The sequence below is a fragment of the Cinclus cinclus genome, chromosome Z, assembly GCF_963662255.1.
Source record: "Cinclus cinclus chromosome Z, bCinCin1.1, whole genome shotgun sequence".
In the NCBI taxonomy this organism is placed as follows: Eukaryota; Metazoa; Chordata; class Aves; order Passeriformes; family Cinclidae; genus Cinclus; species Cinclus cinclus.
In genome coordinates this window covers 82971489-82986519 of record NC_085084.1, presented here as the reverse complement: position 1 = coordinate 82986519, position 15031 = coordinate 82971489, and the positions used below count along the sequence as shown (strand labels likewise).

Here is a 15031-nt window from a genome sequence, read left to right as displayed (position 1 = left end):
GAAATAAGCAACAAAACTCCCCATGAGCTGAATTAAGCCTGTCCTGAAAATGGGTGGGGGTGTTAGAGGAGTTACAATGGCTGTAGACAAGGTCCTGTTGCTCTGCCCTTTCAAAAGACGACCGTGTCTAGTGGAGGAACAATCAGAATATTTGTCTCTTTAAATGAATGGTTCTTAGAGCCTGCACTGAGAGGCAGGCTCCCTCTCTGCGGCTGTGAGGCTACTCAGAGCCTCCAATAAATCAGCATGCAGGCACTGAGAGCTCTGTCCTTGAAGGGATGCACAGTGACCTTGCTTGTGCTTACTCTGGAGGGATAGGGGAAACAGAGGAGCCCAAATAGTGAGCGGTGTGTGGCTGAAGGCTCTGCATTCTGCATGCAAATGCCACAGCACCGGAGCCACGGCACGGACGGCGCGCTGCTACACAGAATGCAGTTTTTCATGCTAGCCTGACCAGACTGCTGTGTTTCTTTTTTTAATTCTATTTTCTCTCTCTCTCTTATGTTTTTTTTTTCTTCTTCTTCTTCTTTTTTATTTACTTATTATTTTTTTTTTCCCCTGCAGGGTTCTGAATGAAATCCTCATGATTGTTGCATGCTTGTTCAATAATAGCACGCCCCAGTCACGTCTCCTTGTGAGCACATTTGGTCGGAATCACTGAGCAGAAGCAGAGAAGAGCTGACGACTATGTGCTTCCAACGCAGGTTGCCGGAGCCCCGTGTTTGCCATTGGCTGCAGTTTTCTGGTTTGTGTGCAGCTTCCCCCATCTGGAATATGAAAATGGGATTGAAGTAGATAATTGCTAGCAGCGGGTTTTCAAGAGAGGCTTAGAGGGAACAGAATGCCTCTCACACAGCACAGGCTGCCTGCGCTGAGAGAGCTCTGAGAGATGATTTTAGATGTTACCCACGTCTGAATCTCCTGGAAACTTTACCATGGAAGCAAGCCATTGTGCACAGTCCTGGAGCTAACATCCAAAAGGGGCAAGGAAGGGGCAGCAGGGCCAAACAATGGGATACCTTGTCCTTGGATTGCTCACAGAAAAGCCAGCAGGAATTCCTCTCCGCCCCCCAGCAAAAAGGGCATGAAGGTGGCGATGAACTGAATTTTACCCAGTGAAGCTAGAGTGGCTTTTTAAGAAGGATGGGGTACACTGACCCTTCGTCAAGCCGGGATTTGCTGGGGAACAGAACTTTGTTCTTCATCTTCATCTGCGCCTTTGCTGTGGTCACCTTGCTGCAGCAGATCCTCTATGGGAGAAACTATCTAAAGAGGTAAGGGGGGATCAGACGGAATAGGAAAAGTTGTCTGATCAGACTGAGGGGAGATGGAGCTCCAGGCAAACCTTTATAGCAGTTCAAACCACTTCTCAGTGTTTTGCTGATGATAATAATATCTTGTCAGCCTGGAAAGGTGCATTCAGCATCTGTAATATCTGTTAGATTGTGAATGCAGGAGAAGATTATGCAGAATATAATGTTTTGTGAGTTTCCTGGATTAAGTTTTAGTCCTCAGATGCGGCAAAAATACAGGTTTGTGTTCAACTTAAACAGACTTGTGCCACCTGAGTATTTGCCCCAGATCAGACCCTGCCTTACAAGGCTTCCCACTCTGTGTAAGTTCAGGCTGAAATGGCTCCAGAGGTTGGATTAAGGTAGAATGCTCATTGCAGAAACTTCAATGTCTTTGAAACAAACATGCAGATGCAGTTCCTAAAATCAATACTGGTGTTCCAGATAACCGAGAGAGCACTTTATTTTTGCACTGCTGTGTTCTTATGAATTGCTGCTGAGACTGCTTCACTGTAGAGCACATCAGTCTTTGATCTGAAAATGCTCTTTTCACAGCAAGCACCGATGTGGCTCTATAAATGTTTAACCTTGACACATGCAGAGTTTATTTTACTTAAATCTAGTTTGAGAAGTTACAGCTTGCATGATTTTATGAAGATGAATGTTTCCCTTACATGCTTTGAGGTAAGTATTTCAGTTGTGTAGGCAGCTGCTGTGGAATTTTTTACGGGAATTAAGCTGCATTCTGCCAGGACAGATCAATGGTTTGGTTCTTGCCTTGCTTGCAACTCATGTAGTTGTTTTCCTTGTGCCAAGAACAAGCAAAATGCTGGCAAATCAGGAAACGTTTCTCTCTGGGAGGGAAAAGCAAGCATGATATTAATATGTTTAGACAGGGGTGTTGTTTATCCACAGAGCAATTTATGTGCCTTAAGTAGCACAAGGCCTTGTCTGGGGGACTTTGATTTTTGGGCACTTCAGGTCCAGAAAGATGTGACTTTTTCAGCTGGAAGAAGCAAGAATGAGCAGAAGTGTAGCAAACATGGGGGTTTTGCCTTGGATAAAATTGAGGGCAGAAAGGATAACTGACTTGAAATACCCAAATTAAATCTTAGAAGAAGAAAGCAATAAATTCATTTCTCTAAGCACTCACAAAGTGATAAAATGCTGAAGCAGGAAAGATTTGGATTTAACTGTGATAGGGAACTTTTAAAGAGAATAGTTACCTGAGGAGGTATAAAATCTCCCTATTTGTGGGGCTTCAGGAACCTGGTAGGAAGACAAAGGTAGTTCTAAGCTTTCTCAGTGTTAAGAATATGACTTTATGGCCAGGTCAAGGTCTCATCTTGCCTTATTTTCTCAGTTTTTCCCATTTCTCCTGAAGGCCTGGCAGCCCTACCAATCCTTGCTTTTCCAAGTCAAAATGACTGCAACAGGATTAGAGAGAGGAAAAAATAAACCCCAAGTACAAATTGAAACAAAAAAAAAAATGGCAGAGTAAAGATAAAATTATGAGAAGCTGTAACCAAAACCTCTTCTACTGAGTGATCTCTGTGGTTTGTCTCTGTCCTGCCTGATGCCCTGGGAGCCTCTCCTGTTATCATCAGGGAATGAAAAAAGGCTGACGTCCAATTCCCAGGATTTCAAGCAGAAAGTCTGGTTCTGAGCCCTCTGCCATCAAAGAGTAGGGAGCTGAGCATATATTTTGTCACTTGAACTGGAAAACACTGTTGGTTTTGTTTGTTTGTTTTTGTTTTTTTTTTTAAATAACTCCAGCTTGCAATAATTTGTTTATTTTCCTCCCCCCCCCCCCCCCCCTCCCCGGCGCACCCCCCACTTCTTTTATTTTTTGCTTTTTAATTAATCATGTGAAAAGTAGTCTCACAGAGGGCTCCCTTAACTCAGTACAGGAAAAAAATCAAAAAACACCTCAGCTCTGGGAACTGGCAGTTCCCATCTTCCATGGAAATAAAAATGCAGGATGTGGCTGTAAGTTTTTTGGAGACAGAAAGGTGATTGAAGCAGTGGCCTGCCTTGTTACCGCAATATTATTACGAAGGTACATTTTTTTTTCCCCACTTTCCTTTCCCTTCCTCACTCTTAATGCCCTGCAGTACCTTCTGGTGAGCATTCCAGGGCAGTCTGATTGCTGGTGAGCTCGGTGCAGGGGCAGCTGTAACCTTTAATTAATCTTGACTTTCACAAACCTCTGGCGTTAAGCCCCCTGCTAGAAGCTGATTCAGGCTGCAAGGCTCCTTGGACATGTTACAACTTGTACCTGGTGGTTTTGGAGAGGCTCCTTGGACAGGGGAAGTGGGATATTTATAGGCTTTGTGCCACTTGCCAAGCTGGAGCTTGGGGACAGTGCCTGAACCCTGAGCCATTTACTCAGATTCCACGTGCTGCTTGTTTGGGATGCATCCTTTGCCTGCATCCCCACACCTGCAGCAACAGCGGGCCCCATGACCTCTTCTCCAGGCAGCAGGAAGAAATCCCCCAGCATATTTGGAGAAACCTGAAAATTGCCCTAAAGTACTCTTTCACTAAATGTACAGTGCTTTTAAGTCTAAATATAACACTGGGGTAGCTCTTCTCTCTGCAAGAAGATGGTGGAAATGGGTGAAGGCCAGCAAGGCAGGGAAGTGTGACCTAAAACAAGCAGCTTGGGCACAATGTAGCTGAGAACATAGACTCAGGACTGGTCCCAAAGAGCAGAGTGGAGAAAGATACCTTTTTCTGGGAGAAAGACAGAAAAAATTTGCTGCGTGGCTGTAAGCTGTGGTATGCCACTTGCCCTTCCAAGCAGGGAATGGGCTGGTTTGATGGCCATGAAATCCCACCTGAGGCTGTCCATGGAGGGGGCCGTGGAGGCTCAGGGTCCTGCACTTGCCCATAGCCATGTTCCCAGAGCATCTGTGGGGATGGCAGGACTGCAGACAGGAAAGGATGCTCCAGGAAATAAATTCTGCTCAGTGAAATTTGATAAGAGGCCAAGGGGGCCAGCCTCTTGTAAAAACTCTCTCTTTCCCCTTATGGGATGTTAATGGACTCCTGGCATTGCTAGAAGAAGGTGACAGTGCAGAGATTGAATTTCTAGGCATTCACACATTTTTCCCTCACTGTGTGATGTTCTCCACTCCTTCCTTTGCGGTTTTATACAGTGTCATCGGAAAGCAGAATCCTGTCCACCTTCTTTTTTTCCACCCTTTTTCAGTTTTCTCCCAGGTGGGATGGATGTGGGTGCTCTCACCAAGGCCAATGCCTTATCCCTGTAGCTGCAGCTGGAGTCCTAACAGGGAGTCAAACTGCAAGCTGGAGAAATGACATCGGGAAGCTCTGCTTTCTGTAGCTTCTGATCCCGAATAAAAAGGATGATGAAATGAGATATAATTAAGGGAATTTAATACTGCTCTCTGGGGTAATTATTTTTATTTTAGGATTAATGTGATGATTAAAAATCCACTGCATTGATCTGCTAAAGTAGGTTAAACACTGTGGACTTCTGCTTAAATCCAGAGCTGCTGCTTGCTTTTGTATTGACTCATCTTTCCAATGCTCACCTTTCAGCTGAATTTTCTTTTGAATCAGATGCTCAGCTGAGGGCTGGCATTTTTTCATCAGCTCTTGTTTGGCCAGTAGGGAATAATCCTGGATTACATCAGGAAACTGCCACTACAGTAAAAAAATGTTGAAATCTGTCTTCATCTCCCAACCTGTTGCATTGGAGAGATCAATAGGACAGTCCTTCCCTTTGGCAAGGGAAAAATATCAGAGCAATACTTTGCTGTATGCCAATATTCTGATGGCAGGAAATTCACTAACCTCTGGGTGTTTTCACAGACTGACTTCTGCACAGGGAGAGTGTCAGCTGAAGAAGGGAATCTGCACCTTTAAAACTCCTTTTTTTTTTTTTTTCCAGCTGAGTGAGGAGAACACATTTCCAAAACTATTAAAGACTCTAAACAAATACTTCCCCAGGGCCTGCCAGAGGGTTAATAAAAGATCTCAAAGAATCACACAGCAAGAGTCAGCAAACTTTCTCATCCAGGTAGCCTGCATTATTTGATAGCTTTGTATCTTTAAATGAGAATAAAACATCATTCTTATGTATGTGTGCCCTCTTTACTAATATCGGAATCTCATGACTTGAGGTAAACCCACCATATTTTAATATCTTAGGCAGCTTTTATTCAACAGTTGCAAATCAATTCCCAGACATCCTTACTTCTTTTCTTACCATAAAAGATTATTTGCAATCACTTTCTGCACTGCATGGACTAAAGGAATAAACCCAGAGAAAATAAACCTAAACCACACGTTTGAGAGATTATTTAGTCTGTGTCCTTGTGTCCAGCAGGGACAGCAGGAATTGCAAAGGGGACATGGAAGCTATATGTGGCCCAAGTTGTATTTTGTCCTAAACTAGGCTTTTTGTCCTGACTACAGCTAGCTCAGGCCAGTTGAGAGCTCCTGCCCCATCCCTGGCACATGGTCCTCTGGTCAGCTCACAACAGCCTGTGAAAGTGTTAACTATAACCTAAGCCTGTCTACTCCTGTGTTAAAACTCTCCTTCCATTTATGTATCTTCCCCAAGAGGCATAATCTGAAGGTCACCTAGTGAGTCATCTCTCTCTGGTCACACAGCTCCATGCTTCAGTTCTAACCAGAGGGAATTACTACCCCACAGAAATTACATGTATCCTGTGAGTCATCTGGATGAGTCCCTGACAAGGCACTTGGCAGCTCTTGGGTTTGGGAGATTTTCTTCAGAGAAGAAACTTAAAAACAAAGCAAAGTCTCCAAACAATTTAGAGGACAAAAAAATTGTGGGTTTACAGGATATGGACATCACCTTAAAGTGGCCAGATCCAGTCGAGCACAGCAGGAGAAGCTGAGACTCCAGCCATGCTGTTCCTACTACAGGGAATTCCCAAGACCATTTCATGGGGTGCAGGCATCCTTGTTGGCAATGGGGTGGAGAGGACAGAACCAACAGGGAGCTGATAAATTCATTCAGCTGTCTCCAAAATCGTGGGATCACAGAATCCCTGAATGGTTTGGGTTGGAAGAGACTTTAAAGCTCACCTAGTCCCACCCCTTGCCATAGCAGGGACACTTTCCACTATCCCATGTTGCTCCCAGACTTGTCCAGCTTGGCCTTGGACATTGCCAGGGATCCAGGGGCAGCCACAGCTGCTCTGGGCACCCTGTGCCACCACAGTCACTGGGAACAATTTCTCGTAACATCTACCCTAAACTTACCCTTTGTCAATTTGAAGCTATTCCCCTTTGTCCTGTCACTCCAGGCCCTTGTAAATAGTATCTCTCCATCTTGTTGGCTCCCTTCACATGCTGAAAGGCCACAGTTGGGTCACCCCACAGCTTTTCTTTTCCAGATTGAACCAATTCAAATTCTCTCAGTCTCTTCTCACAGCAGAGCTGCTCCATCCCTGTGATCGTCCTGGTGGTTTCCTCTGGACTGGCTCCAACATGCTGATGTTCCTCCATCCAGAGGCTGGATGCAGTCACCCCATCCCACTTGTCATCCCATTCCTTTTCTTACTGCTGCTGTTGGTTGCTTTAAGCAATATTCCTGAATCGAAAAATTTTTTCTTCTTCTGCTTAAAGGTTTGGGGATTTTTAATTTTAATTTGCTTTTGAAGGAGAGCATCAAGTGGCTGAAGTTTTAGTACTAGAATGTGAGGAAATGTTATTTCCTCCCTTGTGTTCTCTGGCAGTGCTCCCCATGACCCCGATGCAGAAAGACAGCAGGATTTATATTCCTGCTCCCTCTGTGCTGTATTTCTAGCACTGTTTTGTTTCACCTCTGTTGTTGAGATGGCAAAACCACCTCCTGGTCTGGTCAGTGAGTTGCCAATCCTTCTCCATTCTTCAGATGACAGTAAATTAAGGTAACAAGCATCCATTATTTCAGTGTTTTACATGTGCAAATTGCATTATCCCAAGTGTGCCACTCCCTGGTGTGTTACACCATGGTCCTTCCTAACCTCAGACCATGAGAGATGTGTCACTACAGAGTGGCCTTTGGACACTTGCCTCTTTCATTGTGGCTGTGGCCACCCAGTAGCTCCTAGTCCAGTGTCCACAAACCCACCCTTGTGGTTGGTTTGAATCATGTTGTGCTGCAGGAGCTCTCCAGCAACTTTTTGCCCTGGAGCAGTGAATTATAAGTGTCCTGATTACCAGCGAAAAAAATGGCCATCGTCATTACTGATTAATACAGAGGCAATTAAATCCTGATTCTAATTCATGTAGTACTCAGGAGCAGCTTCCTTCAGTCTAACTTTGTTGTGTGAAGGTCTAGGCCTGCTTCTGTCTGTGCAAGCAATTCTTCTTGTATATTTGACTGAATATCTGGATTAAATCCTCATTTTACACAGATTTGTTGCCTCAATATGGCAAAGTAATGGTTGAGTTTCGACAATGTCCAGCATTCAACACCTTTTTATCCAATATGATTTAACTGCTGTGACATTTTTCTTAGAGAAAAAATGCCATCAGCTTGTTTTATGTTTTTATGTTTTGAAAAGAATTACCTGCTTGGCGTCTCTGTGTATGGGCAGGTACAAAATTTAGTCTTGCTTCCATTTGTAAAAAGCCAAACCCAGAGCCTTGCGTTCCCATTTTGGGCTGTTCATGGTTGTTCCACCCATGCTCCCCAGCTGTGATGGATCACACCCTTGACCACTGACCTCTGTAGCCAGTGCTGATCACCTGGTAACTTGGTCTTTTGACTTAGCTGGAGTTTCGTGATCATTCTTACTCTTGCTGGATTTGGTTCAGGCATAATCACTATGCAAAGCTTTGTATTTTCTTACTTCCACTGTGCTTCCTTCTTACCCTTGATTGCTATTTCATTTCTCAATTTATAATTCAAGTGTATTCATTGCTCAGCAGTCCATGTTTCCCTCAGGCAAATCATGGACTTAACCTCTCATTTCTTTGAGGCATGTTTGCCCTCTGTTTCTTGTATCCATTTTGCTTTTCCATCAGCCCTGCAGAGAGTTGCTGTCCTTCCATGTCCTCTTTATTTAGTTGGGTTTATGCTTTAGTTCTCAGGGTGAAAGCCTTAAAAGCAGCCTCTGTCACTCGTTTGGCATTTTCTATTAGAATAAATACAGCCAAAGCTGGGTTTTTGACAGTCCTAACTGAATGTTTTAGGCTGTAAATATTTTGGAGGTGTTGCATAAGTGGCAGGAGAGGACTGTGCCATCTACTTCTGTGATGGAGAGAGGGAATATTTGCTACTTCTGTGCCTGGCACTGGGTACACACTCATTGACTGTGAATTCATTTTGCTCATTGTCTTCAGCATGAGCCCTCAGGGCAGTGTAGGATCTCTTCACCTGATGCTGAATATATTAGTACTGGAAACTTGAGATGCAGTGCAATTATTTTAGTCAGATCTCTTGTGGTGTGGTGAGATTTGGAATCCACGCTGCATCAGGCATCTACCATCTCAAATGTCAGAATTTGCTGGTATCTTTAAACATTTGGGATTTCCTGTGAGTCTCTGTGCTCAGGGCTTGTTTTGTTTTGTTTTGTTTTTTCTTTCCTTAAAAAACACCTGTCTCACTATCATTTCATTCTGTTATTGGTTTTGTGCTGCCCTCAGTGTTATGAATAATGGTATTTCAGTAATGAATAATTAAAATTAATTATAACTGTGAATAATTATTACCAATAGGATTGATAAATATTATCTATTGCTCCTCAGATATTTATCTTCCAGCCACAGATGAGAAAAGTTAAGATTGTAATGATTTGGAAGGTACCCTTTGATGTTCTTGGTGTCCTGGTCAACATTAAATACAGTTTAGCCAACTATTTGGATTTGTTTTATCCTTCCTGGAAAGCAATTTTAGACCAAGTTTTTTTCAGATATTGCTTGTGAATATCTGATGCAAGATTTAACCCAAATGTTAAATGTGCTATATGAAACAAAACTTTTTTTCCTGTGTAATAATGATTATAATCCAGAAGTTTCCCACCTATGTTTCCAGTTTTGCTTTTTGTACTTGTCAAAATATACTCCTCCACCATTTTAATACTATTACTTCCCTCTTATATAAAGAGCCAAATTTAGTATAAGTATGATTGGTCCCTGGTATAATTCTGTAAGGCCAAGAGTGTGGTGAAACCAGATGTGGTCCTTTCCCACATCCTCCATCCATATTTTCTTTTTCATGGGGCCCATATTTTCAAATTTCTGCCTTTTGCTCTGAATATACCATTCCTACTCTTCCACATACTTTCACACAATTTTCAAAACCTTTTAATAATCTTGTCCCTGTGAGATGGCAAGGGATCAGCTCAGTAATTACCCACTATCAGTCAATTTGCAAAGCTGTAGGTCACTGAGACAAAGGTTGATCTCTATTACTGCAGTGAGCAGAAGTATGTATGTGCTTGTATCAGGACTAAAACTTGCATTTTGTTAATTTCTCTGGAGAAATAAGTATTTCTCTAACTTGAGTGGTCAAAATCAATGCTGCTTCCACTGAAAAATACAAAATTTTTATGCATAAGAAGGGGAGTATCTTCCTCAAGTACTTGAGTTTGCCCCAGAAATGTTTTATTTATTTATGCCCTGCCTGGCAGGGTTATGCCCCTGGATTCTGGAATGAAAGAGGCCAGCACACACATGGTATTTTCCTGGAATTACATAGCACATGTGAATTGAGCCTGGACTGCTACAGGCTGATCCTTCCTTCCTTCCTTCCTTCCTTCCTTCCTTCCTTCCTTCCTTCCTTCCTTCCTTCCTTCCTTCCTTCCTTCCTTCCTTCCTTCCTTCCTTCCTTCCTTCCTTCCTTCCTTCCTTCCTTCCTTCCTTCCTTCCTTCCTTCCTTCCTTCCTTCCTTCCTTCCTTCCTTCCTTCCTTCCTCCCCTCCCCTCCCCTCCCCTCCCCTCCCCTCCCCTCCCCTCCCCTCCCCTCCCCTCCCCTCCCCTCCCCTCCCCTCCCCTCCCCTCCCCTGAACTTCCATTCCCTGAACTTCCCTTCCCCCTGTGCTGCATCTTTTAACTTGTTGTGCCTTGTATATTTATTTCAAAATTGATTGGAGTGTTTAAAGTGATATTAAACTATTCAATTAAACATTTGCCTTGTTCTTGTCATCTGGCTTCATTGTCTTCAGGGACTAAGTCTGTCCCTTTTGTTGATAAAAGATTTTGGACCAGGCTGGTCTGAGTGGACACTGCTGGGCTGAGTTTGATCTCAGTGTCTCACTGTTCTCTGTGGTAATTTTAGTCCTCTACTCCTTTTGGGCTCTTCTGATGTCTTTTCAAGTACAGTATAAATAAATTTGCTGTTTCTGGCCTGTGCAAAATGAAATAGGATCCTTGTTTTTGCTCCAAAACTCCTCTTACTGCTGTCTCTGCAGGCTGCTGTGCTTCTCTTCACTTGTGCAGCAGCCTGTCACACTGGAGGCTCCTGGTATTCCCCTCACCCAAGCTCTTTTCACTCCCTGATCCATTTTAGTGAGTGTTTCCAATCACTCTCGTCTGCAGGTCACACATGCATACCACGGTTTTAATTTTATTTTCCGTTCACTCTGTGGACACAGTGAGTCATAGTTTCCTTATTTTGCAGAAAGAAGGAACTGAATCTCTGGCAAGATTAACCGTCTGACTTTCCAACACCTCTGTGACATCCCTGTTAATAGGCTAGGGGCATCACTTTCCATTTCCAAAGACAGCAGAGTGATCATTTAACACTAAAGTCTTCAGTTCCTCCTCCTCAAGGGCACAAGAATTACAAAACAGGGAAACTGAGGGACAGTGGAAGTGATTTTCCAGTGACTTTAGGAAGCCTTTACATGGTCTGGACTGTTGATCATCTGGACATGGACTGGATATGGTTTCTATATCTGAGTAGCATGCAACAGGGAAGTGTAGCACCATGACCAGGCCTGCAGAAACAGGATTATAAAATTACTAGTGATATATATGGAATTAATGAATATACCATTTCTTATAACTTCACCAGGAGCTGGAGTCACAAAACTTGGATTTCCTGTCACCTCCTAATGGCCTCTTTGTTAGGGAGAGTGTATATGGAGAAGGGATATGAGAACTGCTGGAAAACAAGAGCAGGAGAAGTGAAGAGAAATAAAAGAGGGAGCTCAGAAAGACAATTAAATAATTTTCCTTGTTCTTGGGGTCATCTATATCTTCTTTTCCTTCCTCTGCTTCTCATTCCTTACCAATCTGTGTAGGCCAGCAAGCTGAGTCAGGTTTTGGCTTAGCTTCGCCATTATAAAATCACATTCGTTTCTCCCTGGTTTTGCTTGGGTTTGGATTTAGTCTGCCTGTGGTAGATGCCAAATGGGGGTAGTGGTAGCTGTCACCTTTCAAACATGAGTGGAAATTGCCTGATACCTGGGATTAAATGGGATCAACTGGTGGTATTTGGGGAATTGATTGTGGCTGGAGTGGCAGGTGATGCTGCTGGTGCCACTCAGTCCCTGTCACCCAGAGTTGCTGATCACTGGGTCACTCAGCCACCTGCACCTTCTGCCTGGAAAGCACATGGATCTCCCCTGAACAAGTTCTGCTGCATACACGGTCATGGCCCACTCTCTGGCTAGAGCCCAGACACGACTTCCAGCTGCACTTGGAGACTTCTGGGTCTCCTTCACTTAGCAGCTCACTTTTATAAACCTTGTCTTCTGGTCTGAAGTGAATTTTCACCTTTCCTTTCCTTTTCAGAAGGACAGTAGTCAGTGCTGAGGGGGATCTTAGTGTGACAGCATGGGTGCAAAGCTTCTCTCGGCAATTCATCTGCTTGCTCATTCTTGCCTTATAGTTCAAAAACCTCGTAATTATCTGACATCCTCTGCTATTAAAACCTTTGCTTGCGTAGGAGTTGTTTTTTGTTTGGATTGCAGCAACAGGCTTTCAGTCTTTGTTTCCTGCTGCTTCCTGACAGCCAGTTTTGACAAACCCTTCAGAGTCACTGCTGCTTTGTTAATTTTCTGGCTTTTGCCCCCCTCCTCCTATTATTACTTTACACCGATCTTTATTTGACCACACACTGATTCAATGCTTACAGTTACCAGTTAGGATCAAAATATTGCTTTGACATTTACCTGAAACTCAAGGTCTCTGTTGCTAAGACATCCAACTTCATGGAGTTTCTCCAACACAAGGCAGAGCTTTGCTCATGCTTTTAATTGTTAGGGGTAAGTTTTGTGAATAATGGTATCCATAACTGATGTACATCTTCCTTGATGAACATTTTGCTTACATTCATGGGCAAAACAAAGCATGTCTGCACTGAAAGAGTTTCTGGTCATTACACCTTTTATGAATTCTTTCCTTGCTGTCATCAGCATCACATGTTGGGGACACATACCAATTTTAGAAGTTGTTATAATAGGGTAAATTGAGCAAATGGCAAAATTCCACTTGGCAATCATTGGCAATGATTCCAGGCTTAAAATTAGCGTTCCTTTATTTCTTTAATCTTTAAATTAGTCAGCTTTTCTTTTTCTTTTCTTTTCTTTTCTTTTCTTTTCTTTTCTTTTCTTTTCTTTTCTTTTCTTTTCTTTTCTTTTCTTTTCTTTTCTTTTCTTTTCTTTTCTTTTCTTTTCTTTTCTTTTCTTTTCTTTTCTTTTCTTTTTTCTTTTCTTTCCTAAACTTTCCTTTCCTAAACTTTCCTGCACTTTCCTGCACTTTCCTGCACTTTCCTTTCCTGCACTTTCCTGCACTTTCCTTTTTCTTTCTTTTTCTTTCCTTTCCTTTTTCTTTCCTTTTTTTTCCCCCTATTTTCTTTCTTTTTAAACTGTATGACATGAACTATGGGAATTACATAGTAGACCTCTCTGTCTAAGTAATTTCCTCAACTTTCCAGCTTTCCTCACCTTCTTTTAACCTTTCTTTACCTTTTTGCTCTGGTGCTTTGCTCTTCCTTTTCTATGTTTTCATCCTGTGTGTGCTTTTGTGTTGCAATTGTAACTCACAGAACCTTAACCTGTTTACTTGTTTAAGTTCAGTTAGTGATGAGACTGAACATGATAGAATTTGACTGAAATAAAATGCCAAAGAAATACACTGATGAAGTGGTTAAAGTATCTTTTCTGTTTTCTCAGGCTTTTTGCATAATTGGCCAGAAAATTTTTATGGATGCTTAAAACTCAAAACTGAGAGGATTAGAAAATTTTATATTTAAAAAATCAAATTCTCCCAACTCAAGGCTGATTTAAATCAATGGTAAAGCTCTCAGTAATCCCGTTAGAAACAGAATTAATTCACTGTTTTAAAATATCTCATCCTTGGTTTCTACTCAGTTGTAATACTACAAACCAAGTTGTTCTTGCTGTGAGAAAGAGATTTATTGTACTACCCCTGCAAGAAAAGCGGAGCAGCAACTTGGTCTCAGTCTTGCAGGCTCACAGTGAGACACACAGACTTATAAGCTGTGCAAAATTTCTTTGTTGGGGTATTTTGTGTATTTATAAGTCTGTTTTCTGTTAATCTCTGGAGTGTCTGTTGAAAGAAGAGCCCTGTGTGGTCTGTGTGGTTCAGGGCTGGACACTTAACTTTGATCTGACCCTAAGCTCAGCTCACAGCTCTGTAGTTTGTCCTTAACCACAGAGAAATGTCATACCCAGATCCCTCACTGGATATTTTCATATCTCAATTGGATCCCCACCCTCACACTTCAAAGCTAAGTATATTAAGCTGGTCATCATGTCTGCCATTCCTCAGGGTTCCTTCCAATCTCCCCTTGGATCTTACCCAAAACGTGAGTGTCCTTTACACTTGGGGCCTCTGCTGAAGTGCATGCCCTTCCCCAAAAACAGCTTGATGAAAGGGGGGCCATTAAAGAGTGATTTTACAATTTGTTTTGCTTGATGGACAGATTCGCCCCCTCCACATTGGAACATTTACTGAGATTTCCTTTCAGCTGTTATATGTGGAGTAAAGACATAGACAGGGAAAGGACTTTACTTCATGTTTTAATTCTTCATTTAATCTGCCTGAATATTGGCTATGCTGTAGGAGAGTTCATCTCTGGAGGACACACCAACACCAGCAATTTATCTGGATTAATGCTCTCTCTTTCAGTTTGCAAGCAAATATCTAAGCCCCAAAAAGAGAGCTTAAATCCAATTAAAAAGCAAAACTCCAGCTTGGTTTTCTCACAGTTCTACCCTCTCTCACAGTGTACCATTCAGTCATGCCTTTAGCAATTAAAAGATATTTATAAGGCCGTGTACTTAAATGTCTTCTACGAAGATATATACTTGAAGAAACCATGTTTCTATATCAGTTACAGTGTGGCAAAACATGTGTTAGACTGTGGTATATGGGAGAGAACCATAAGCATTTATTTCAATAGGCTTCATAGTGAAGGTCTCCCAGTAATTTTCTTATGTTTTCTTCACACCAATATTCCACTAATAAATTGTACCTTGAGCAGGTCAGCTGATTAAAATCTACCAGAGAAACGCACAAGTTATGGGACTGCCTGATAATCCAGAGCACTGCATTACCCTATGGCCATTACAGCATTATGTATGGACACTTTGATATGAAACATAGAATCAGTCACAGGGTGGTTTGGGTGGGAAGGAAACTTCAGCCTTATCCAGTGCCACCCCCTGCCATGGGCAGGGACACCTCCCACTATCCCAGGTTGCTCCATGGCCCATCCAACCTGTCCTTGGACAGTCCCAGTGATCCAGGGACAGCCACAGCTACTCTGGGCACCCTGTG

At 42.6% G+C, this 15031-nt stretch overlaps 1 protein-coding gene across 1 annotated transcript in view; it reads left to right on the top strand.

The window, feature by feature from the left end:
• Positions 1-1143: 1143 nt before the first annotated feature.
• Positions 1144-15031, top strand: part of ST8SIA5 (ST8 alpha-N-acetyl-neuraminide alpha-2,8-sialyltransferase 5) — a 40704-nt gene continuing 26816 nt past the window's right edge. The window contains exon 1 of the mRNA XM_062513278.1: positions 1144-1274. Within this exon, the coding sequence (XP_062369262.1) occupies positions 1144-1274 (131 nt within the window). The remainder of the gene's footprint in view (positions 1275-15031) is intronic.